Source organism: Larimichthys crocea, chromosome XII (genome assembly GCF_000972845.2).
Source record: "Larimichthys crocea isolate SSNF chromosome XII, L_crocea_2.0, whole genome shotgun sequence".
NCBI classification, from domain to species: domain Eukaryota; kingdom Metazoa; phylum Chordata; class Actinopteri; family Sciaenidae; genus Larimichthys; species Larimichthys crocea.
In genome coordinates, this window is record NC_040022.1 from 8,474,219 (window position 1) to 8,497,419 (window position 23,201).

A 23,201-nucleotide genomic window follows, 5' to 3' on the forward strand; every position below is an offset into this window, starting at 1 on the left:
GTTACAAATATCTGTAAAACTGTAGCAAAACTGTTGTTTCCCATCTATTATCTCATGACCCCCAAAGTTTATCTTGAGCGAGTCTAATCCCTATGTTGGGAACCACTGTACCAAAGTACTGAACTGTTCAGAAAGTTGTAGTTAAAATCAGCTGCACCTCGACCCAATAAAACAGTACAATTCTACTTACATAGTATCAGTATAGCATCCAGAAGAGACATTTCTGCGCACTGTGGAGTTTCACCTGTAGTGGATTATATTTTTACATGGTTCTATCAGTTGTACTTCAACTTGAGTACAGGACCTGAATACTTCCAGCACCGACTCAGGGAATGTTAGGTTGTAAATTATTGTTTCAAAGTGCAGAAACATGGTTGTCAGTGGGTCTTCCTGCCCCGGTGAAAGTGGACAGTGAATGAGCAGCGAGCAGGAATGTGACCAGCGGAGGCTTCTTGGTGTCTCTCTCAGCTACAAGAGGGGCCCCGATGTGCTGCTACCTGCCCATACACATCTGTCTGCTCTCCGTCTTCCTCTCAATGGCACCCTTGCCTTAGATCATCTCCTCTTCCTCCACGCTTGAGTTGCACTTGGCTTGCGTGGAAAAAATGTGGACCGTCTCTCGCCTCTCTTCTCCCTGGCACTTTGATGTCTCAAGTGTGATTGCTCTTGGATTGTGGCTGCTTTCCCTTGAAGGTTTTGACATGAAAAGCAGGCTGGGCTCTCAGGTTTATCCCATGGCCAGTGATCCAGGACTAAAACAATCAGCCTGCTCACTGTGGGATACTATTACCAGGGAGAGTGAGGCACCAAGCATAGGGGCTTCTTCATCCATGAAATACACTTTTCCTCCAAGTTACAAACACAGGTGTGTTGATTGAATTATACCAATCCACACTCCCATTAATAGATTTTAGTTGGAAATTTGGGCACGCAGCTGACACTAAAATACACATGCAAGCACCGAGAGAATACACTCCCGGTGTGTTTGCACAGAGGTGGACGACTGAAATGATTCAACGTTTGTAATGAATTAAAAAGAAATGAGGCCAGTAATGCCAGTTAAGATTGACCCAATCTGATAAGTATGGTAATGTGACATGTCATTAACAGCAGACGCATAAGTGACAACCCTTAAGCTTCACTTACACTTTCATTAAATATTGATCTTATCTGTGCTCATTGCTGTTCCAAGCCTGCAAATTACACCAGATAGATATATTCCCATGACAGTGGAGCTGACGATAATCATCCATCTTCACATGACATTTGGCAGAACTCTTGTTTTATGAGCTAAAGTGCCATTGTGGTGAATGAGAAAGAATAATAATGTGCAGCGTTCAAGATCCCCATTATGTTAGATTGTATCTTATCACATTGAGGGCAGAGTGTGACAGTTAATCCACTTCAGCCATGTCTGTCAAGGAAAAACAGGAGCAAATAGCCCACATCATTTCATTCAAATTTCAACTTGCATAAAGAGTTTTTTTTATTTTTTTTTGCAACAAATTCCACGAGATTCTACATCAGTTTAAAAAGCAATCTAATGTTTTATGTGGATATCTCGTGTAGATTAAGGTTAGACCTATTTTGTGAGTACTCTGGACATTATTTGACTTTTTACCTAAAAAAAGATAAAGCTCTAAAACCTGTACGATATATCTGCTCAGCACCAAATGTCAAACAGACACACTTAGAAACTAGCTGGGGAACATAGCAGACCATTTAGCAGATAAAAGGGCCAGATATTTCTCTCAGGAGCTAAAAGACGGTGAATATTGGATTCACATTTATCACAAATATGACTCCAACTTAATGATAATGTTGCTCTGTATTTGTATTTAAAGCACAAACTCTTCACTCTTATGCGCACATCTTAAACTCAGATTTAAGCATGGAGAAACTTTCCCTCTTCAGCAGAGAAATATGAGAAACATTCCTTCAAGTGTCTTCACTCTGCTCATACATCATTCTGCACATTGAGGGTTGAACACCAAAGTGACGTTGGGCTTTTTTTTTTTATGGTGGAGAAATTTATCAGATTTGACAACCGCTACGTTATCTGACATCTGAAAACACACATTTGAGAGTGATTTCAGATGTCCCTTTCCCTCTACTTTGCGATGAATGAATGCAAGCTCAAACAAGTCCATGTGAAGGGTGTCCCATTGGTGGCTTCCTAAACCCACCGATAATGTCCCTGCTGTCGAAGGTCTGCTAATGATACGCTGAGTGCCATTTTAGCTGTGCATCTCCAGCGTTGTCTTGTCATCCAGGGAGCTAGAAATACCTGAGAGACCAATAAGGCCTGGCATTAGCCATTACCATTGTTGTCTTAATGCCTCCTTCAATTATCCACAAGCAGCTCTTTTGAGCAACAACTGTCAGAACCTCCCCCACCGGTTTTTCACCAATTTTGTCCCTGATTATCTGGATCAATGGGCATTGAAGGAGCCAGGAAAAGACAAACATTGTAGTTTGAGGGAGGGGGGGGTGGAAGAAGAGGGGTCTACTTTCAAACAGAGCAGAAATCCCTGTAACTACCTGTGTGCCAGGGACAAACGGTGATGGCTATTCAGTCGACAGTCCCACCACACACAGTGTTTATTTAGCCACCACTCAGACTAGACACTTTTAATCTATTTTGCTTTCCCCTGCAGAACTTACAAACCGAAGAAATGATTTCTTTCCATCTCTGACACACACACACTGAAGACTAAAGTGCTAAAAGTTGTTTTTTATCGGCTGGTTGTCCACAATTGATGGTGGTCCTATCTGACTACACACATATCAAAGTGATATAGAGTGTGAATTATTTATTTTATTTACTCAACATACCTTTTACATAATGTGTATTTTGAGGTGATTAAATCGACGGGGTATTTAAAACATGCTAATACTAAAAAATAAAAAAAAATAAAAAGTTTTATTGATAGTTCAAGTGTCCCTAGATGTTTTAAAAATGCCGTTAAAGAGTTTTTTTCAATGGTGTCAGGAAATAAATGATGGGTCATTTGTAATTCTTTTGGCATAAAAAGACATTTAACTAACTCTCAGTCTCAACATGAGCTTTAAAAGAAAACCAAACCCTAATAGTGACCTCATTATTGCCTCCACTAAGGCATTAATTTAGTGTTTGAACAGGTGCAGATGAAAGGGCCACAGGTGAGGGAGTTGCAGTCCTCGCTGCCTGCAGAGGAATGACCATCCCGTGACTCACCTCAGCTCTGACCAGCTGCCTCCTGCAGAGGTCCCGGGCTGATCAAAGCTGCCTCAGACCGCCAGTTCAGTGGTGACAACACTGACAGCTGAATGTTTTCACCACAGATGAGCAGTTAGCGAGATGTGTTGTTAGGTGATACGTATCTTCAGATTAATTGACACACCTGTGTTTAATTCACGCAGACAGTGCTGGCGATCATCTCATCAGAGATCTATCAACACTAAGCTACAGCTGCTTTGCTCAGAGGAAAAAAAAGTGTTAATAATCTTCCTGTCTCGACTGTTAATGTGTTGATATGTATGCTTTGATCTGAGATGGAAAAATCCTGTAAGTGTTCAGCAACAATGACTACCCTCTATATACTTTACAACACTGGTAAGAATTGTATCACCACTAAATATTGCAATGCATATTATCAAACACAGGATATACCGTGAATAATAAGCACAGCAATCTTCTTATAGACTCCATCTGGAAACCTTTTTGTAGTTAACATGTTTGTTTTAAAAAAATGTGCCACAAATTTGAATTAATGTCTACATTTTACATTGGTTCTGTGCTAAAGTATGCATTTATATTACATTATGATGACATTGAAGTCATTGCTAAGAATTAGTTTAGCTGAAACTTACTGGTCTGAAAAGTCACAAGGTCATCTAATAACATATCTGACCATCAGACCATGTGGATGGAAAAAAAAAACAGCAGTATGATGGCTGAATCTTGCAGGTTTTTCCAGACTTCCTGGGTATGCGTTTCAGAGAAATTGATGCTCAGCTCTGTGACTCAAATGTAGCTAAAGCTAATACACGAGCCACAATCACAATCTTGCTTATTTTGCTAGATCTTAAAGGATACACTCATATCCTTTTAACATTTATTCAACGGCAGTTACAGGTTTTAAGGTACAACATATTTTGCATTTTAAAGGTCCAGTGTGTAAGATTTTTAAAGATCTGCCATATTTCTACAGTAGCCCAGACAAACTAAACACTGGCACTAAATAGAGCCTTTTGTATTTCACAGCTATTTTAGGTTCTCCTATACACTTGGAATCTGCAACCTCACTGCTAGATGCCACTAAATCCTACAAACTGGACAATTAAATAGTAAAAAAAAACACAATTGTTCCAATGCAAATAATCAGTGTTTGTTATATCACCACCTGAAAAAATGATCATTCAATTTTCTGACAAAATAAAATTTACGTTTATTGAAATCAGCACACATGAAAAGTACCATCAGAGATTAAACGGACTAAGAAATCCATGTGTCCAGTATTTGTTGTCAAAGTTTCAAATATAAAGATGATATAAATATATGAGGATAACGAGTCTAATAAGGATTACAAGCATGACATGCACATTTGTACTACAGTAGTAGTTAGGCACATTATTTTAGTGGTTTGTTATTGTTTTGGTATTTTCCAATACACCTGGTTCACCTTGTTTAATATTTCATTAGTGCATTTCTACTGTAATTGTAAAGAATGGATTTGCGTGTGTACACTGCTACTTCTCATGAGATGATCGCTATGAAGGTTGACAGACATGATAATTGTTACACAGTTTTGTCTTGGTGATGTGGAAAATAAAACATCACAACTTTAGAAAAATAATAAAATTAAAATCAACAATAGAGTAAACACAGGGTTGCTAGGAGGGATTAAAAACATTACGCAAATGAGCTTTCAGCTTTGTCACTTTGTTGTCAGGAAGAGTGTGTTTATCCTGGAACCTGCTGTTCAGGGTCTGCTGCCTTTGTGCCTGTATTCATCCCACAGGACTGAACAACTTGTTTTTTTCATTATGTCTCCTTTGCAGTAATTTGTTCTTATTATATTTGACAAATAAGAGTTGTGCTAGTCTTTAGGGTTAACGTGTTTAAATGAACAAACACGTCCTCGCACACTGAGCTCCTGTCCATCTCGCTGATTGAAACTTCAGCAGAGAAAGATGTTGCAACTTGTCCCAGGTAGGCTGAGAGAGAAAAATCCAGGGAGAAACATACCCTATCACTATTATGTGAGAAATAGATTGTAGGGCATATGTGGTTGGGAAAGTAATGACAAATACAGCAAACACTGATGGAGTAATACTGATAATCCACCTGAGAGATGAATCACAGGTTGGATTTTCACCTCTCTGCTATAAACCAAGCCCTGCCGTCTGTTTGGAGGTCATGTGACTGGGAAAGGAGGGGGAGAGGATTGGAGGAGAGGAGCAGAAAGCTAAGGTGAGACCACCTCCACTACTCAAGTTTTACCTTTACTCTGCAGGCAACACCTAACACCTACACTGAGCACCTCAGAGAGCCACATACAGCAGCTCTAACAACAACTGGATACCTCATAACTGTTTTATTTTCTCTGGACGGTGGGATGCATTTTACCAATCCACCACCATCCCTGTAGGAATCAACCTGGCACTTTTCAGTGGACTGACACTTAATATTGGACTCTTAATAGCTCGGACATGTTTGGCCCAAGGCAGTTGGTATCTACTCTCCTGCCTGCAGTTTTCCATTCACCGGCAGCTCACTTTTTCCCTGCATTCCCAACCAGACTGGGCTCTCAACCTCAGATCCTGATCCCGGGGCCTTTTATCAGCTATGAATCCTTGAGGAATTATCTGCAGCCAGAGCCATGCAAGGAAGCTTTGCTCCTGGCCACACAGGCGGTTGGGATGGGGCCACTCACAGAGGGCATAGGTGAGTTCAACCTACGGCTGCTTCAGCCAAAAAGGGATTTCTTGTAAAATACAGAACTTGTGGAGAGATTGTTCACAGCCAAACTGTCACTCTATGACCACGGTCTCTAAGACAAGTCAGTGAGCACCATCTGATTGCAGAGTAAATGTTTACTAAAGATTAGCTAACAGCTCGTAACTAACAATCAATTATCAAGCAGTGTTAAAGTGGGCCTAATGATCGCTGCGCTAATTATCCAATCTAGACCCATTAGTTCGTTGTCACCCGTTGGCGATTGTGTAATTGGTGCTTGCGCTGTGCTTTCCAGATGAACAGAGGCCAGTGAAGCAGCGTCGTGCAAGAGCCAACTACAGCAGCTGGCAGCTGGAGGAGCTGGAGAAGGCCTTCGAGACCACCCACTACCCAGACATCTTCATGAGGGAAGCCCTGGCCGTCAGACTGGACCTCATCGAGGCCAGAGTACAGGTAATTGGCACACTGAACTCCTCCTGGAAATGTTCACTTCATACTCTACTACAGTGTGTAGATGAATCTACTTAGCCCTACAGACTCCTTTGCCAGTCCATACCAGCTTGTGATGATAAATATTATCTAAATCCACAGATATTAATTATTTCAATTCTAGTCTAGTTTTGACTCTTTTGAACCAAAAATATCACAATGTATTTTGGGTAAGTGTATTGGATTTTGATACAGCAATGAGTATTTCTATCAATAAAAATGTAATATAGCGTTGATAGGCTCACATTCTTTCACTTGTTGCTCCTGTCCATAGTGATCTTGTTGTATTTGTCAATGCGGTAATTGATGAGAGTCAAAAACTACAGTATTAGTTCCATCCAGAAATGCATTTAAAAGTTTAACTGAATCAAATGTAAGGCCTCAGCAGTCTGAATTAGTCACATAATACGTGGGGTATCTTTTGAAGCTGATTTCTTTTAGCTAAGTTTTTTAGTAAAATTGGAATTGCATTAGAAAGGGATCACTTCACGGCTAACATTTGGAATGACTCAGAAAGATTCAGAGTTTACCTTTTTAAATAGTCTTTATCTTTTTCCTAACTTTGAAACCATTTTTAAATAAATATCTTGTCAACATTTTGGAACTTTTGCATATTATATTGTTATATTTCCAGATTATTTATTTTCTTTTATTTATATTGACTATTACCTCATTTGTTCCCAGGTTTGGTTTCAAAACCGCCGTGCCAAGATGAGACGACAGCTGAAACTCCAGGGTCAGCTTGCAGCGCCCTATCCAAACAGAGACAATGATGAAACATCTGAGAAAGCGGGCAGGAGTTTAAGACAGCAGACAGAAAGCTCTGACAGCGAGTACTGTGAGAGACGACAGGAAGGAGAAGAAAACTATCCATGGACAAAAGCTGCGGGTGCTGCACTGAGTGTACATATGCAGCCTGTGACCCAGAGGTCGGGGAAATGGGAGAGGCCGGAGGGGCCGGAGGAGCCGAGTACAGAGGAGCTCCGCTCCTGTAGCATCGCCAAGCTGAGAGCCAAAGCCAGAGAGCATGAGGCCGAGATCCACAGCACCGTAAACATGTCAGGAGGCGACATACAGTCACAAACACAGGAAACTTATGCCAAGCACAGTGATTGATCATTTTTCTACTTCCTGTTTGTACAGATAACCATAAAAAGCAATGTACATTATTACTGTGCCAGAACATACTTTCTGAACCTTTTTGAGATGAGGAGCTTTATTATTTAGCCATCATTAATTAAATATTTCTTGCAGTATAACATTTTAGCAATTTCTTTTGCTGTTGTTCTGTTACTATTTTAAATTTATATGAGACATTCCAGCTAACATCTTTGAATCGTTATTTAAAATGACATTTGAAGTTTGGGTTAGCATTTTGTTTCGTCTATTTTGATTAAAAAAAATTAAAAATGTGTTTAAAAAAAACTCACTAACACAGACTGTATGCCGGCTCTTTAACAGATAACAGTGACAAATGACAATTGCTGCTATGATAGGGTTATCATATTACGCTATCAGGGCACGGCCAGAACGGGATACAGTAAAATTATTTCTCCATGATTTCTCTAATGACAAGCTCATCCCTGACCTCTCGGGTTACCTTCACAGACAGGCAGGATGTCTGCATGCAGCCACATGTCCTCACAGGAAACAATGGAAATAGCTGAAAAATGAAATCATGAAGAGTGAGTCTATATAGATGATGATTATTTTTTAAAAACAATTTACATCAAAGATTACAGAAAGTGCTGTGAAATGAAAAGAAAAATTGTAGGCATGTTTTAAGAGATGGTGTAAATGATCAGCCAATATAGACTAATGATATCAGGATGAAACAATATTAGGCAATTGTGGTAAATGGGACATAATAGTGTATAAATTGTATAGTTAATTATATAGTTTATAATGTTATATACTTTTTAGTCTAAGAAAACAAACTTCTTTGATCTGATTTGGGCCAAACATGGTTGTTTTGCTAAATTTAGGTACTGAAAGTGTCTTAAAACTGTAAACAAAAGAAGTCAGAGCAGACAGGGAATTATTAGTAATTATTACATATCTGCCTGTTTTTACTTAATGCACCCATTGTATAGTTTGCGTGCTGGTAGAATTCATAATTCTAGCTGAAGTCCTACATAAGATTTTGCTACATACTGCACGTCTGCATGGAAATTATAGCGCCAATGTCTATTTACATGCATTTTTTATGTATTCTACCACAAGTTTGGACTGGTGAAGTAGTCCACAACAGTATAGTGTGAGGCTGCCCCCTTCTGGACATGAAGATGTCCTCAGACAGGACAGATGGGATAGATACTGTAGTTCAGAAAAGACAACATGCAGTATGTTTTTAAGGTCCAACTAATGCATACATTTCTTTTTCCACTGTGGTCATGCATCTCATATTAGCTGTGTGGTCCATAGTGAAACTTTTAAAGCTGTGTTAATCTGCTTAATTTTCTCTTCTTGTGACAAATAAACAATTTATGTCTTACAGTCAATGAGATCAGTATGCGTGGCTCACGTTTCACAGACTCGAGTTCAACTAACACTTACTTGGTGAGGTCTCTGGGTTAAATTTGAAACCTTTTTTTTTTTTTTTCAAAATGGGTCAGAGAATCACAGTGGTTAGCTAATTATTTTGTTCTGTTTCGGTGAGATGACTCTTAAAGCGTTCTCACAAAATTCTCCAACAAACTTTATGAGTATAATTCTTCAGTTTACTACGTGAAAGTTGCTGAGAAATCAAGTTCCAAAGTTTTCCCTAAAATTCTGTGGGACACCATAATATGGGCTAATTAGGTCAGAATCCTTATATGACAATAGTTGGCCTCAATTAGGCCCCAATTAGGACCCACACAAAGAAGACTGAGGTAAAAAAAAAAAAAAAAAAGCACACTACTGCTTCTGTTGTTGGTCCTTATACTCCACTCTGACCCCGATATGCTGGCTGACATAGCAAGTCTGCTGTTTAATCACTTCAGAAAATCTACAGCATAAAATTTTAGAATAGCATTTTATGATAGATAGATAGATAGATATACTTTATTTATCCCAAGCTGGGAAATTATAGTGCAGCAGCAGCATTACACAAAGTGACAAGTGACAACAAAGAATAAAAATATACTAGAAAGCAAAATATACATAATAAAATATCAAAAAAAGCAATAGTAAATACGATAAAATAAAATAAAATATATTGTACAGAGGTATATACCGCAAGTTGGCAGTGTTGATATGTACAAAGTAGGGAGAAATGTGAGGTGACTGTAGATTGTAGATGAATGAAGCATTACCTGATTACATATTATTGTAAATGTCCATATAACCTATTGTATGTAAATGACCTAAGAGGAGATTGCAACAGAAATAAAAGAAGCAAAAGCAGCATCTTTGTCAGATCAGAGAAAATACATATAATATAATAAAACACAGAGACATGTGTTGCTTTTCAGTTTCACTTTTACCATATGGACAATTTATTTTTCAAAAAACAAAAATCCAGATGGCTACTCCAGCCTGAAGGATCAGAACTAATATTAATTAAGTAATTAAAGTAAGTAATTAAAAGCAAAAACTGTGACAGTTTTGCCTTAAGGCAACATTTGAAGGTAGTGTTTTCAACATAAGGGACTCAACTTAACACAGTGTCATCTTTGAATGACAAAGCCAGCCTCTGTCACTCATCTTGTAGCTGTCACACACGGTGAACTTTAATATTGGATCACAATACACGGTGCAGAAATATAACCTATTATTGATATTTTTTAGTGGGGTCTACTTTCTGGTACAAACACATTATTTACCTTTGTGGTTAAGTTTTATTCTGTAAACTGTTGTGGATGACGAATCAGCAGTCGGTGTCAATTAGTGTAATGAGAGCAGAAACACACACCACCAGCTCGTCAGCGGTCATTCAGGTAAAAGAAGGAAACAGGACGCAGCTGCAGCGCCGCAGTTCACGGTCAAATCCTGAGCAGAGACTTTGTTTTTATCTGTCTTTCCTCCCGGCTCCTGCACACTGAACCCTCTGCCTGTTGCACTCTCCATCTGCTCCGAGTGTGTCTCTGTCGCGCTGGAACCATGGCTGCCATCAAGGCTTTGGAGCAGTGGTGTAAAATGCATTGCGAGGGCTACAGAGATGTGGCCATCACCAACATGACGACTTCATTCAAGAACGGAATGGCTTTTTGTGCGCTTATACACAAGTACAGACCGGATCTGATGTAAGTGTTTGACTTATTATAATGTTCGGGAAATTGGCTCCTAAAATTGTTATATTCAGTTGTTTGGCACTGAGCATTGACCTCATTTATTGTTTTTAGGTGGCTTTTTAAAAAATGTTTAATGTTAATGCTGTTTAATGTTATTTCTAAGAAAGGCCATGATGTATAAGAAAAATTATACCTTCATAAATCTAACTTTTTTAAATCTATTTTTTTTATTGTTAAACTCCTCAGAGTTTGACGTTTTCACCTACATGTCTAACTCCCCCCTGTCTGTTCATTGTATTTCTGTTTTCCCAGAGACTATGACTCACTCAGAAAGGAGGATGTGTTTGAGAACAACAGCCTGGTAAGATGGCAACATGTTGAATCTTTGTTATATTGAGGGGGAAGTGACTTCATACTTGAGCTAAACAATTTGATGTGGAATAAACCAGAATCTTCATTAACCTCAGACACATGCAGCAACACACACCATTTGTTCTTGCCTTGGCGTTTATGTAGCGGATTGGTTCAATATTTTGCTGTTTCAACATTTTAACAGCGCCCAGTAAAAAAAGCTATAGAGTTTTCAAACTTCAAAAAATGTCAGAATCCTTTCTCTGCCTCTGTCCACTTGACCTCATTTATTTTGTCAACCCCTACATGACCTCAGCAGCACAGCCGAGACCTCTCCATTATTTAGTCCTCTTCCATTTTATTCACTTCCTCTGAGGATTACAGGCCCTGCAGTGTGCTGCGGTATTCACTCTGTACGACTTCCTTTGCTGTCTTGGATGATCCTGGCAGTGTCAGCAACAAACCTGAACTCAGGGGAGAGGCTCTTCGGGCTATTCATTTTGAATGAGGCTCGCTGTCATCTTGCCACTTGATTCTCATGAACACGGTTTACTCGAAGACACTGTTGCTGTAGACTTCTTGAATGTTACACAGGTAGAAGATCTTTAAACAACGTTTGTATTCAGAGGATGGTGTGTTTGATCAGGTTTTAGTTTGATCAGCTGCTGAAGATGCTCCCTGTAGCGAAACATGAGAGCGTGACTGGAGCAGTAATTCACACCCTTCTATATTTCATGAATAGTGTCATGTTTCTTACAGGTGGTTATTTGGCAAGTTGTTCAATAAAAAAATTGTATTGTAAAAAGTGTATTTGTAACAAAACCAGCTGTAGTTTTTCAGCTTTCAGTGTTTTTCTTTTACATCAACAGACTTGGTATTCAGTAAGGCTTTACTTTAAATTTAATGAGCATGCCCAGGCTGATCCTAAACAATGCCCTGATATCTTTCTCCCTCCGTCCCTTTTCTTATCCCTATGAGCCTACAGGATGTGCGCTATTCATTATACAGCCCTTTTCAGATCTCTCCGGGCCAAGCCACGGCTGCTACTCGTCTATTTAAAGGAGATTGTATTGTCTGACATTTTTACACATGCTGTAATTGTAGGAGCTGACATTACCAGTGAATGCCATGTTTTTATAGGGCAAAAATGCTTTTTTGGATTTGTTTACTTGCATACACTACCATCAAATGTTGTCTTGGCAGGAGTTGATGGCTTTTTGGTTACACTGTGTATTTATTTTTTGCCGTCAAGGCTTTTCAGGTTGCAGAGGAGAAGTTAGGGATACCGGCTTTGTTAGATGCAGAAGACATGGTGGCTTTGAGGATCCCAGACAGGCTGAGTATTCTTACCTACGTCTCCCAGTACTACAACTACTTCAAAGGACGCCCTCCCAGTGAGAACATGGCTGCTTCAAATATCTTTTTAAAAGTGTATAGCTCAGATCCTCCTAACCAATAAGAATTCCTTTATGTTCAGTCATATTCATTTTCTACTGTGCTAGAGTGTCATACCTGACACTAACTGTGTTTTACTTTACCTCAGTGGGAGGTGTAAAAAGGCCAGCAGAGGGCTCCAAGGAGGAGCCATCAGAGAAGAAAAATCTCCCAGTGGTTGCCAAAACCTTTGTGTCTAAAACCGCCGTTGAGAATCGTTTACCTTCCACTCTCACTGCTCAGTCGTCACCCAAATTGGCCCGAGCGGCTGTTCAGGTCAGTACTCATGTCTGAAATATTAGAATTTATGGCTTGTTTATAATACATATTGTCGTCTATTACTTTTGTTAAGTTTTTCTATTTAAAAGCATGGCGGGCTTGCTTCTTCTTTAGCTGAATGTTAATAAGGTAAGTTCATACCTTGTTCGATATAGCATTATCTCAGTTTTTGTTTTCTTTCACAGAAGGCGGTTCTGGCAGAAAACGCCAACAAAACTGGAACTCTCAATAGCAAATGTGTTTCATGCAAGAGTCATGTTCATCTTGTTCAGAGGCACTTTGTGGAAGGCAAACTCTATCACAGAAGCTGTTTTAAGTAAGCATTTTGGTCTATATTAATTGACAGGTTTCTTTTATAAACTGTTTATTGCATACACAATTTGATGTTAAAAAAAACTTCCACCAGATGCAGTGAGTGCTCCAGCGTGCTTCACGCAGGAGGCTACAAACCTGGGAAGGATCCTGACACCTTCATCTGTAACGCCAACCAGAACAGTTGCAAACCTTCCCCATCTGAGCTGCAGATCAAAAAGGGACTTGCCAGTTCAGCTGGGCGATTAAATAGTGCCAGCCAGTCCAAGCCAGCACCACACTCCACTTCTGTGCTGTCAGCCCCACTAAATATTGTTGTGAAGCCAGTCAGTCCTACTCCACCTTCCAAGTCCTGGACAGCCTCAGCCCAGAAGACGCAGTCGGCACGGCAGAGGTTTTTCCAGGCTGCACCGCCAGTCACAGAGGCCTCAACAGGTAACAGGAAGCCCGCAGAGCTCTCAAGTGTTTTAGGAAGGCAAAAGGTTCCACTGAGTCCCGATGATGAGAAGAGCAGAGGCAGAACAACCATCGGAAAAAAACTGGCCGAAGAAAACTGCAATAACAACAACAAGCGCCCGTTCACCATCCGATCAGCAGAGGGACGGTGAGTGTTGCGCTCAGTGTACTTTCCATGTATAGATTCTCCTTTGCGATAGATAGATATTTCTTTCCCGCTGTCTGTATGGTTTTGTAATGACTTTTGTTATTAAGGCTGATGGTGCAGACTTTCTCTCTCAGCAGGTTTGGAGATGAGCCAAGTTCAGCTGACAGGCCTTATCTGAGAAAGGATAAATGCAGCCAAGGCCCAGCAGGAAACTGGGCAGTACAGCCCTCCACCAGCCAGACAAACAATAAGGAATCGCCATGTCTGAAGGCCATCAACAAAGACAACACAAGGCCAACAACTGTACACAAAACCGCCAAAGGCAAGCACTACTTAATTTATTTCAGTTGTTCTTGATCCATTATTTTTGACATCTAGCCAACATCCAACCCCCACCTCCCCCCCTCATTGTCTCGGCCTGTCACAGAACGCATTCATAGAAAACAAAGCTCTTCTGTCAGTTTTGCCCTATTTATACAGCCAGTGCATTTAGCATGATGGTGGCACAATGTTGGATACTGACATTTTAATTTCTGTCTCACAGTTGTAATGAACTTTCATAGTTGAACTGTCATTCTCTTTGGAGAGATGGACATGCATGGGTGCAGCATCCTGACAGTTAGTAGCTTGTCAGACAGAAACACAATTACTATTGTTTTTTGGGTCCATTGGGGCCATTTTTATGTAAATGGTCACCGAATATTCATCTTTGATAGAAGTCTGCCTATCATGGAAAATAATTATGTTGTCTGCTAATATGGAGCACATACTGACCCGGTCATTACCCCATCTTGTTTTGAAAATTAAGATCACGTCTTGTCAAATTAGCCATTTGAGTCTTAAAAACAGATGCGCAGGTGAAGATAAGTTCCTTTGGTGCATTGTTGTGAGAGACAAGATAATGAAAGCAGTAGCTGCACTCATTATCAGCTGTTCAGGTGAGTGTGACAGAGAAATGACAAGGGAGTGTTTTGTTATTGTGTACAGCAACTGAAACACTTTGAGTGAACACTTCATCTCTAGATGTCAAATAAAAGTCAATGAGATAATGTGTCCCTGGTTTTGAAAGGAAGAATGATTTCAACAGTTTTGACAGATATGGTTGTGATAAACTTTCCTTTGCCATCATTTATTCAGAATCTCAGTCATTCACTCACATTTATCAGTCTTAATCATTTGTCTGCAGATCCAATCTACGAGGGGCAGTCAAAACTCGAACCTTTGAAAACAGAGCCAGGTCTAAAGTAAGTATCCCCAGTCCTCTTAATAATTTCTATACTTACTTCATCACTCATGTAGGTGGAAGTGGGAAGGTTGCACAGGTGGGAAAAAAATGGCTTGAAGGACATATCTTTTAACATCCCTGACCATTCAGCTTATTCATTCTCCAGAATGCAGAATCCTCGAGCTTCATCCATCTCTGTTAGTGTTGACTGGCTAAGAGTGCAGCCGCTAGCTCTGTCCCACATCCTAACAAGCCCCAAGGAGTGCCAGGCCTGAACTTTCTCTACTCTAACACCAGACTCTCTCATTTCTAATCTCTGCTGATGATTTCTCCACTATTTTCACCATATTTTTTTATCAGTTCCAAATAAAAAGGTGAGACCTTTTTTAAATGTATCTGTTATATAAATATATATTCCTCTTCTATCATTCTTTATGTTCAGTCTATAGGTGTATTACATCTTTGTAGGATAAATGCTGTACACAGTTTTTAAATGGTGGCAGTCATTTCATTGTGTCTGTCTTACAGAGATGCTGAAGCTGATGCGTTTACTGAGCAACATAAGCCTGGATTCGTGTCTGCGACTTCCTCTAATATCTCTACCACTGCAACAAGGCCTCCCTCGACCCCAACACCTGCAGTACCTCCAGTTAGCTTACCTCTGTTTGATCCTGCACAGTTTAGGGAAGTCTATCCCAAGAAACCTCAGTCTGGCTCTGAAGACCAGGGTGAGTTACTGTAATTTATGATAAGTGATTTCAGTTTTTTTTGTTTTATTTGTAAATGTTAGTCTTATATTCATTATTTTAGCTCTGTTTTTGGTCTCTACCAACTCCTGATGAGAATATTTTACTCTTTACGCAGATTTATTTGCTATATAGATACTGTGAAAGTATCAAATAGCTCAATGCACACCTGTATTCAGAAACTGTGCCTTTTTTAAACTTCTGTAATGTTGTGATGTCACAACTATATTATCATTGCCCTTAGCCATGCCTCCAGTGTAAGCCCATCCAAACCCATCTAGGCTAGCCTGGCCTTGCATCACTCAGGAAACAGTCAGCCAATCAGTGTCATTAATGTTAATGAGACAAAGCAACACTAAACACTCCGTTCTTGCTAGAGTCCAAAAAGAAATGTGAGACAAGAGATTTAGGACTGTATTAAGATTAAGGTTTTTGGTACTTAAAGCCTCAAATATATTTTTCTTTGGATATGAAAGTTTCAGTCTGGATAGATAAACAATGAGCTGAAAAAGTTATTTGTCTTCACCCTCTTCTGAATGAATGTTTGTACAAAGTTTGATAGAAATCCATTCAAAGGTTGTGATATTTCAGTCGGGACTAAAGGCCAACAGACATACCAACATTGCCATCCTACCACAATGCTAGACTGGCTAAGAACTCACAGAGCAGCGTCCACACACTTCATTTAGAGACCAACTTGCAACTTGCCCTGTGTTTTGACATTCTAGATTACTTCTGTCTTGGCATAAAACAGAAAAAGGCATTAGCAGATTGAACTGGCTGCAGATCTACAGCATGTAAACCTTCCCTTCTATTCCCTACCTTCCTTATTTTAGGTTTTAAACATAGGAGTCACTCGTCTGTGAAATCCCCACCCAGGCGGCCAGCTGTGGAATCTATTAGCACTTCAACGACTGCTCCAGCCAATCACGGAAATCCATCAGGTTGATTAAAATTATCGTCATCAAAGCCACACGTACATGGCCTCAGCCATCTTGTTGATTTTCATATGAGCAGTCATTTTTCACTCAAAATAAATCAGGTGAAGTCATATGTGACAATGCTTTTCTGAAATGCTGCCATGAAAGGACTATCTAATCCTATTTTATCTACCTCTTAGGTGCTAAAAAGGGAAAGTATTTGTCACCCACCAACGCCTCCAGGACTGAAATGAGGTCACCCTCTGTAAGTTCCCTCCATTAAGTCTCTTAAGAGATTAATTAACAGCTCTACAAATACGCTTTCATTACATTCCCAGGGAAAAAAATGGGCGACCTTATTTACGTTTAAGTGGCCAAAGCCTGAATTTTCAAATTAAAGTTATCTATACTTGACTGTGACTCTTAAGTTCTTTTTGTTTTTAAATCAGGTAAAGTCTTATCATATTCCGGTGGAGCAGATTGAGAGGGAGCTGAATGATATTGAGACAAACTTGGCTCAGTTGGAGAAGGAGGGTGTGGAGCTGGAAAAGAGACTCCGCAGCTGTGAGGAAGGTACTTTTTTCCTGTCACTCTTCCCCTGCAACAAATTTTCCACTTCCTTCCTTTTCCTTGTTTAGACGCGTAAATACAACTGAATGTTGACGTGTTGGAAACAATCTGTGCAATTTTTTAAATAAACAGTCCTTCAAATAACTTATTGTGACGCAGAGGACGTCAATGCAACTGCCAATTTTGCTCTCCTGCGGCGAATAACCTCGACACAGACTTTTATATTTTATTGTATCTTTCCAAACTGCTGAATCCCAGTCCTGCTTCAGTGAGAGTATCTCTGGTGCAGAGTTGTGTCCCGGTTGCTTCACACGGGACACACACACACATACACACACTCATTCACCCTCAGCTGGCACTTGTTGTGTGTGTCTGTGTGTGTCTCTATGTGTGTGTGTGTTATGGGGGGATTTACCTGCCATTTCTATTACTGTTTCTGCAGCCAAATGAGGTGAGAGGCACAGACAGCCCACAGGGATGTTGCTTCTCTTTTGAGGTGGTGGGAGTAGGGGGCCTGATTGCTTTGCTCAAGGTCAACATGACTTGGGTATAGTAATATATATTCTGGTCGATTTGTGTACTTTCTTTCCTACACACCACCCAGGAAGCCTGAGCGTGCAATTGCTTGGCCAGAATTTGACATCAATTGCACACCACCTAGGAGATCATCAACTTCTCTACTGGAATTTGTCGTTGTAAAAAAACTAAATCCTGGCACTCTAGTTGAATTCAGAATAAAATCATGTTTGTTCTGGTGATGGCAGGATGTAGACCTGTCTTGTGTTCAGTCCCTGTCCTCATCAGTTCAAATATTCACTTCAAAAATCTATTGATTCACCTCTTCAGGCAATCCATTCTGACTTGGTGAAGTAGAAAGTGCATGCTTGTGTCACAGTGCATATCATAATACTGTGATGGACTGAAGGAATCCCTGAACAATGAAGATACTGCTTTTTTTATTTAAACAGACTTTGGCAACATCGGAGATTTATTAATTTCTGGATGACTTTTTGTACTTTGGATGATCAAAGCATGACTCTTTTGTTTTTAGAGTCCAAAATAAATTTAAAAATAAATTAATAAAGATAATCTGTACTGGATCCTTGATAAATAGTTATTAATTAAGTAATGAAGACAAATGTGTACTTCATCGTATATTCTCTCGGTGCTGCTCTAAATCCAGTGAATGTTATAACTTGTGTATTACGACAATTTTGTGGGGTTAATATTATAGATGATAAAGCTGAGACCTGGGTATTTACTATAGGGCTGCAGCTAATCATGCTTCTTTTTTAAATTAATGCGTGTGATGCTTTGCCAAGTTGACAATAAAGATCTTTGTTTTGTGTGACCAATAATAACTTCATATTTGTCAAAGAAAGGCAACAATTGCTTGAAACTGAAGCGATTTAGTTTAAACATTTAATTACAGTACAAGTTAGCCAATAATAGATAATAAATGCAATTTAAAGAGTATTGCACAAGTGACATTTACTGAAGATTATTACTTTTATATCGTATACATATATATTCTATAATAATATCTTGTGTGTTATTGATATATTTTGGTGTTATGCCTTTTAGAGGGAGAGGGGGACATATTGATGGATCCACTGATGGTCGACTGGTTCAACCTCATTCGAAAAAAGCAGATGTACATTAGAAAGGAATCAGAGCTTGTATACACGTGAGTATTGTCCCTGATTTAACATCTACAGTGAGATGGTTATGACCCATCATCCATTATTGTATCTGAACTAATTTGTTTGTTTTGGTTGTAATTGTTTACCTCAGAAATGCATTTTACTTTGTGCCATATAAACTATTTTTATAAGAGCAATTCCATACCTTTTAATACTTTTTACAATAGTACTGACTGTTTCCTGATGTTATCATTGTTGTTATTACTGTACTATACTACATAATAACTAAACTCAACTTTTGATATTCAAGATTTCGTACAGTTATGCAAAAGACGCAATGTGCATATATAAATCAAATGTATCCTTTTTGATGATGTCATTAATGATTGCATATTTTAGAGCGAGGACACAGGAGCTAGAGCAGCAGCAGCCAGATGTGGAGGGGGAACTTCGTAGGCTCCTGGAAAAGCCAGGTGAGAAATGGCAGACTCTCAGCTCTGTTATTTTATTTTATTCATACTAAAGTCGGTCAACTTGCTGTTACAGATCATTTAAAGTCCAGAGAGGAGCGACAGCGGGAGAAGAAGTTGATGCAGAGACTGATGGAGATTGTGGATGGCAGAAATGCCATTGTGGAGGGTCTAGATGAAGACAGGCTGAGGTAACACGCCGCATCTTTCATTTGATGTTTACATTTCAGGAGTGAGCAATAATGCTGAGGAATACTCGCCACATAACAACTTGACATGCAAACAAGACAAAATAGTTAACTAGAGTTTTATTTTGGATCAATTTCAGGGAGGTGGAGGAGGATCAGCAGCTGAATGAAATGATGAAAAATCTTGGTAAGTATTTTATCAGATGTTTTATTTTTAATATGACATTTTCCAATGTGAAGGAATCATATTAATATGCAGCGTTTTCTGTGAATAGGAGTAAAGAAGGCCAAAAATAAAAGGAAATCTTCCATCTCAAAATTGTTCAGGCGAAGAAGTAAAAGACGAGTGGAATGACCTTCAAGGCAATTTTTACTACACTTTGATTCAGAACTGAGTCAATCTTGTCTTATAATTATTATTTTTTTTTAAATAAATTAAGGTTTTATATTGAAGTATTGCAGTACAGTATGTCAATGAGAAAGCAATGGAAGATTAGAAAGCATAATGGATGAATTGTGTTGTTTCAGAATGTTTTGAAAATAAAGGTTCAGTTAAATGTTTTTTTTGTTCAATTTTCACCTTCAGTTCTCTGTTTGCCGTCGTGAAGTCAGTTCTGAATAGTGCATGTTTCAATCTTTACTTTTTTTCACAAGGGGTGTCAGGTTTTTTTACAACGGTTTTTCACTGTTTTTTTTCAAAAAGACGATGGTGCTTAATTATGTGGCAAATACAGCTGCATTTCCTTTACTGTACATCGGAAGTATCACAAGAAAAAAGGGCATCATTATTAATGGCTATGATTGTTGTGTGTAAAGATACTGTATATGTATAGATTTTAGCAAATTAAGTTGCGCTCGGTCAAAGAAATTGTGAGTAAAAACAAACTATCATGATTTACAAATTCCAGGGGGAACACTGGCTGTTCCACATGCAAATAGGAATGAGCAGAATAAATGTGTAATCCTCAAAAACAGTCTTGATCCTAAATGAAATTATTTCAGTATTTATTGAATAATGGATTTTAACTAATTTCCTGTAAGGATATTAGCAGGAGAAAAAGCCTTGACAATTAAGTTTTGAATGGCTGTCGAGTGTAAAATGGAGAGCCACACATGTTGAACTGTCTTGTTACAGCCTGTAGTTCCTCTCTCACACTGTACTGTAGGTGGCAGCCTGGGTATGCTGTATAACAAGGCAAGAACTTGGAAATCCAATTTGCCACAGTACGGACAGTTAATTTCTTTGCTAATTTTATAAATGCTGCAAAAATGTTCAGCTGTGCTGATGCAATAATGTTATGTGAAAGAGGATTAGGTAGAGCAGTAGCTTATGGCCGGGGAAGGCTTATAAACTATAGGTTGTATTGAGCTCTTTATCTCCAAACTGGGTTTAATTAAACATTACTCTTACTAATATCTGCATCAGAAATGCTCCGTACCTGAGCTATTAAAAATGTTCAAACGATGTGTGGAGTCTCTCAAGTGTGAAAATGGCATTCGGGAATGTACTGTAATATTGCATTTAAAGTGTTATTGTACGGTATGTACTTGTATGTATTGTATTTTTAAACTTGGAATCTGTTGTCCAATAAATCCTTTGAAGATTAGTGTGTATGAGAGGATGTATTATTTACTTGATAACAGCTTCCTTTGGCACACATCTCTCTCTAAACACATCCCTGAACTTTTTATCACTCCACTTCTCATGTTACGAGCTTCACTAATGACTGTTGATTCAACAACTGCCAAGATCAGACTTAGCTTTCAGTAAGAAACCAACAATGCTGTGACTCCTTTGCATCAAAGCTGTGCAATAATTACGGAGTTGCATCAATGTATGCTTTTAATAATACGTTTTTTTTTTTTTTGTTTTTTTTACTGGATGGCATCAAGATAATTCACTGGCGTCAATATATTTCAGCGACTTATAAACTACATATCCCTCATTTTGAGATGCATGAAATTGTGATCATGAACTTGGAACACAATCTTTCTAGCTGAGCAGACTTGGGGATGATATTGGTACAAAATGCCATGCGTGATGTGGGTGACAGTCGAGACTGAATGTGTGATATTAGAGTTAATTAAAGCTTTGCGCCCCATCTACTGCAAATGCTTGCACTTCTGCAATTAAGAATCAAAGGCGAGGGCTTAGTGTCAGGGGGATGTCTAATACATGGTTTTAACAGGAATGGGACCTGATTTGCCAAGCTCCTAGCGACAAGCATTAACAACAGCCTCAAATTAGAGGGACATTAATATTCATAAGTAAAACAATTCATCCTGTGAATGTGTGATGAAATGGAATCCTCTGAGGTGAGCTCTTGTGTCCAGGCTGCCATCGTTCATTAAAATATGCCATTACCCATGAAGTGCTTAATCTTTATGAAAGGGTGGTAAAAATCTGTTTGAACTGCTCTGACAGAAAGGTGGAAATTGTAATATTGTTCAGCACCTTACATTATGTTAATCCTGTACATTTGTGTGGACAGTATAGGTTTCTATGTGTCTCATTAGCTGAATTGTTTAGGCTCCCCGCATGAAAATGTACAATGTATAATCTTTGCTCGTGCACATTGATATTAGTATGTTATTCTATTAATAAGACGTGAGTGCTTTGTGATGTTTTAGGTTAGCTGTTGTACACTGCCACTTGCAACACAATCTAAATTCTGTGTGTGCGTGCGTGTGTGTGTGTGTCATCTTATTCCAGTCCCTGCCAGAGTCTCTGCCACTAGCCTGTAATTATGATCCTCGAGGTAATTTTATCAGGCTCATTAGCTCTGATGAGTAAACGAGAAGCGTGCCTCTAATTTATTGGCCATCCAGGCTGGAGACTTAATTCTCATCAGAGAGATCATAATATTTGTGTAGAGAGACAGATACAGTGCATATACTCAGTTACAAAGCTCCTAGACCAACACTGAGGCCGAGACTTTTGTGACTCAAAACTCATAATAACACTCAAAACATGAAGTCTGTTTGGATAATTGGGAATTTGCTAAAAATATTTCAATAGATGTCACTCGGGCAACAAAATGTTGTCTCTTTTTGATTCCAGTATGATTTCAAATGAAAGCTATTGTTTGTATTCTACTGAGTTTTGTGACTTTATCTTCCTGCACAAAATTAGATTCTCAAACCTCTGCAAACAAAATTGCATTGTTTTGTTCCCTGTTCAATAGAGATGATCCATTTTCTGTGTCAGAGAATGTGTTAAGGGAGCGGGGTAAATATGCTCACAATTTTCAGTGTGTAGAAATTTGCATTGAGGGGAAATTATGCATGCTGGCTAGTGGAAATGAAATGTATAAAGTGCATGACTGGTAGACTTGACAAGTGCAGCTTTCATCCATCTCAAATGAATAATTTTCACTTCCCTTAAACATCCTTAATCCAACCATGTTATCAGCGGGCATGCAGGATTCTGCCAGACTTTCTCCTTAACGGCACAGCAACTTTCAACTTGCCTGAGATTCTGCACTGCAGTTGCTTACCACATGGTCTTAGGGACTCACTCTTATCCTTTCCTGCTGGTTTTGTGGATCAGTAAAATTCCTTCAAAACACAATATATACATAACGCAAGTCTTAATAGATAGCAGAATGTCTCACTCTACCCTCCTCTGTGCTGCCTCAGAGGTCGACTTAATGCACTGTATTTTACCTCTGATTCACATTGGCAGAGAACTCAGAGGATGGTGTCTAAAAAACCTATTTGCTCGGTGGCCCTTTGTCCTCTATTTCAAATTTCAGTGACAGACCCTTCCATGCTAGTATAACGTGGTTTGGAAATTCATATGGCCGTAAAGGGAT

General features: G+C 39.1%; 2 protein-coding genes across 5 annotated transcripts; both read left to right on the top strand.

The window, feature by feature from the left end:
* Window positions 1-4,980: 4,980 nt before the first annotated feature.
* Window positions 4,981-7,636, top strand: si:dkey-43p13.5 (homeobox protein unc-4). 2 transcript variants are annotated; one of them, XM_027285707.1, is made up of 4 exons: window positions 4,981-5,194; window positions 5,380-5,929; window positions 6,237-6,394; window positions 7,115-7,636. In XM_027285707.1, the coding sequence occupies exons 2-4, from the start codon at window positions 5,695-5,697 to the stop codon at window positions 7,544-7,546; spliced, it is 825 nt and encodes a 274-aa protein (XP_027141508.1). In that variant the 5' UTR covers window positions 4,981-5,194; window positions 5,380-5,694; the 3' UTR covers window positions 7,547-7,636. The 2 variants fall into 2 exon arrangements, with proteins under 2 accessions (XP_027141508.1, XP_010728887.2); XM_010730585.3 differs by having other exon boundaries at window positions 4,981-5,929.
* Window positions 7,637-10,265: 2,629 nt separating this feature from the next.
* On the top strand, window positions 10,266-20,998 carry micall2a (mical-like 2a). 3 transcript variants are annotated; one of them, XM_019261931.2, is made up of 17 exons: window positions 10,266-10,656; window positions 10,957-11,005; window positions 12,248-12,389; window positions 12,539-12,705; window positions 12,897-13,024; window positions 13,115-13,624; window positions 13,759-13,946; window positions 14,811-14,868; window positions 15,378-15,577; window positions 16,432-16,539; window positions 16,716-16,780; window positions 16,965-17,088; window positions 18,670-18,772; window positions 19,128-19,201; window positions 19,275-19,389; window positions 19,527-19,573; window positions 19,662-20,998. In XM_019261931.2, the coding sequence occupies exons 1-17, from the start codon at window positions 10,514-10,516 to the stop codon at window positions 19,739-19,741; spliced, it is 2,301 nt and encodes a 766-aa protein (XP_019117476.2). In that variant the 5' UTR covers window positions 10,266-10,513; the 3' UTR covers window positions 19,742-20,998. The 3 variants fall into 3 exon arrangements, with proteins under 3 accessions (XP_019117476.2, XP_019117473.2, XP_019117475.2); XM_019261928.2 differs by having other exon boundaries at window positions 10,270-10,656; window positions 12,894-13,024; XM_019261930.2 differs by having other exon boundaries at window positions 10,276-10,656; window positions 12,894-13,024; window positions 13,762-13,946.
* Window positions 20,999-23,201: the final 2,203 nt, after the last annotated feature.

Bases quoted from the DNA above. Each gene is read 5' to 3' on its own strand.
- si:dkey-43p13.5 (XM_010730585.3), top strand. From the start codon at position 5,695: ATGTTTGGCCCAAGGCAGTTGGTATCTACTCTCCTGCCTGCAGTTTTC. The intron at 5,930-6,236 runs GTGAGTTCAACC...TGTGCTTTCCAG, and splicing joins GCCACTCACAGAGGGCATAG to ATGAACAGAGGCCAGTGAAG. The intron at 6,395-7,114 runs GTAATTGGCACA...ATTTGTTCCCAG, and splicing joins TCATCGAGGCCAGAGTACAG to GTTTGGTTTCAAAACCGCCG.
- micall2a (XM_019261928.2), top strand. From the start codon at position 10,514: ATGGCTGCCATCAAGGCTTTGGAGCAGTGGTGTAAAATGCATTGCGAG. The intron at 12,706-12,893 runs GTCAGTACTCAT...TTTCTTTCACAG, and splicing joins TGGCCCGAGCGGCTGTTCAG to AAGGCGGTTCTGGCAGAAAA. The intron at 16,781-16,964 runs GTAAGTTCCCTC...TTTTTAAATCAG, and splicing joins CTGAAATGAGGTCACCCTCT to GTAAAGTCTTATCATATTCC.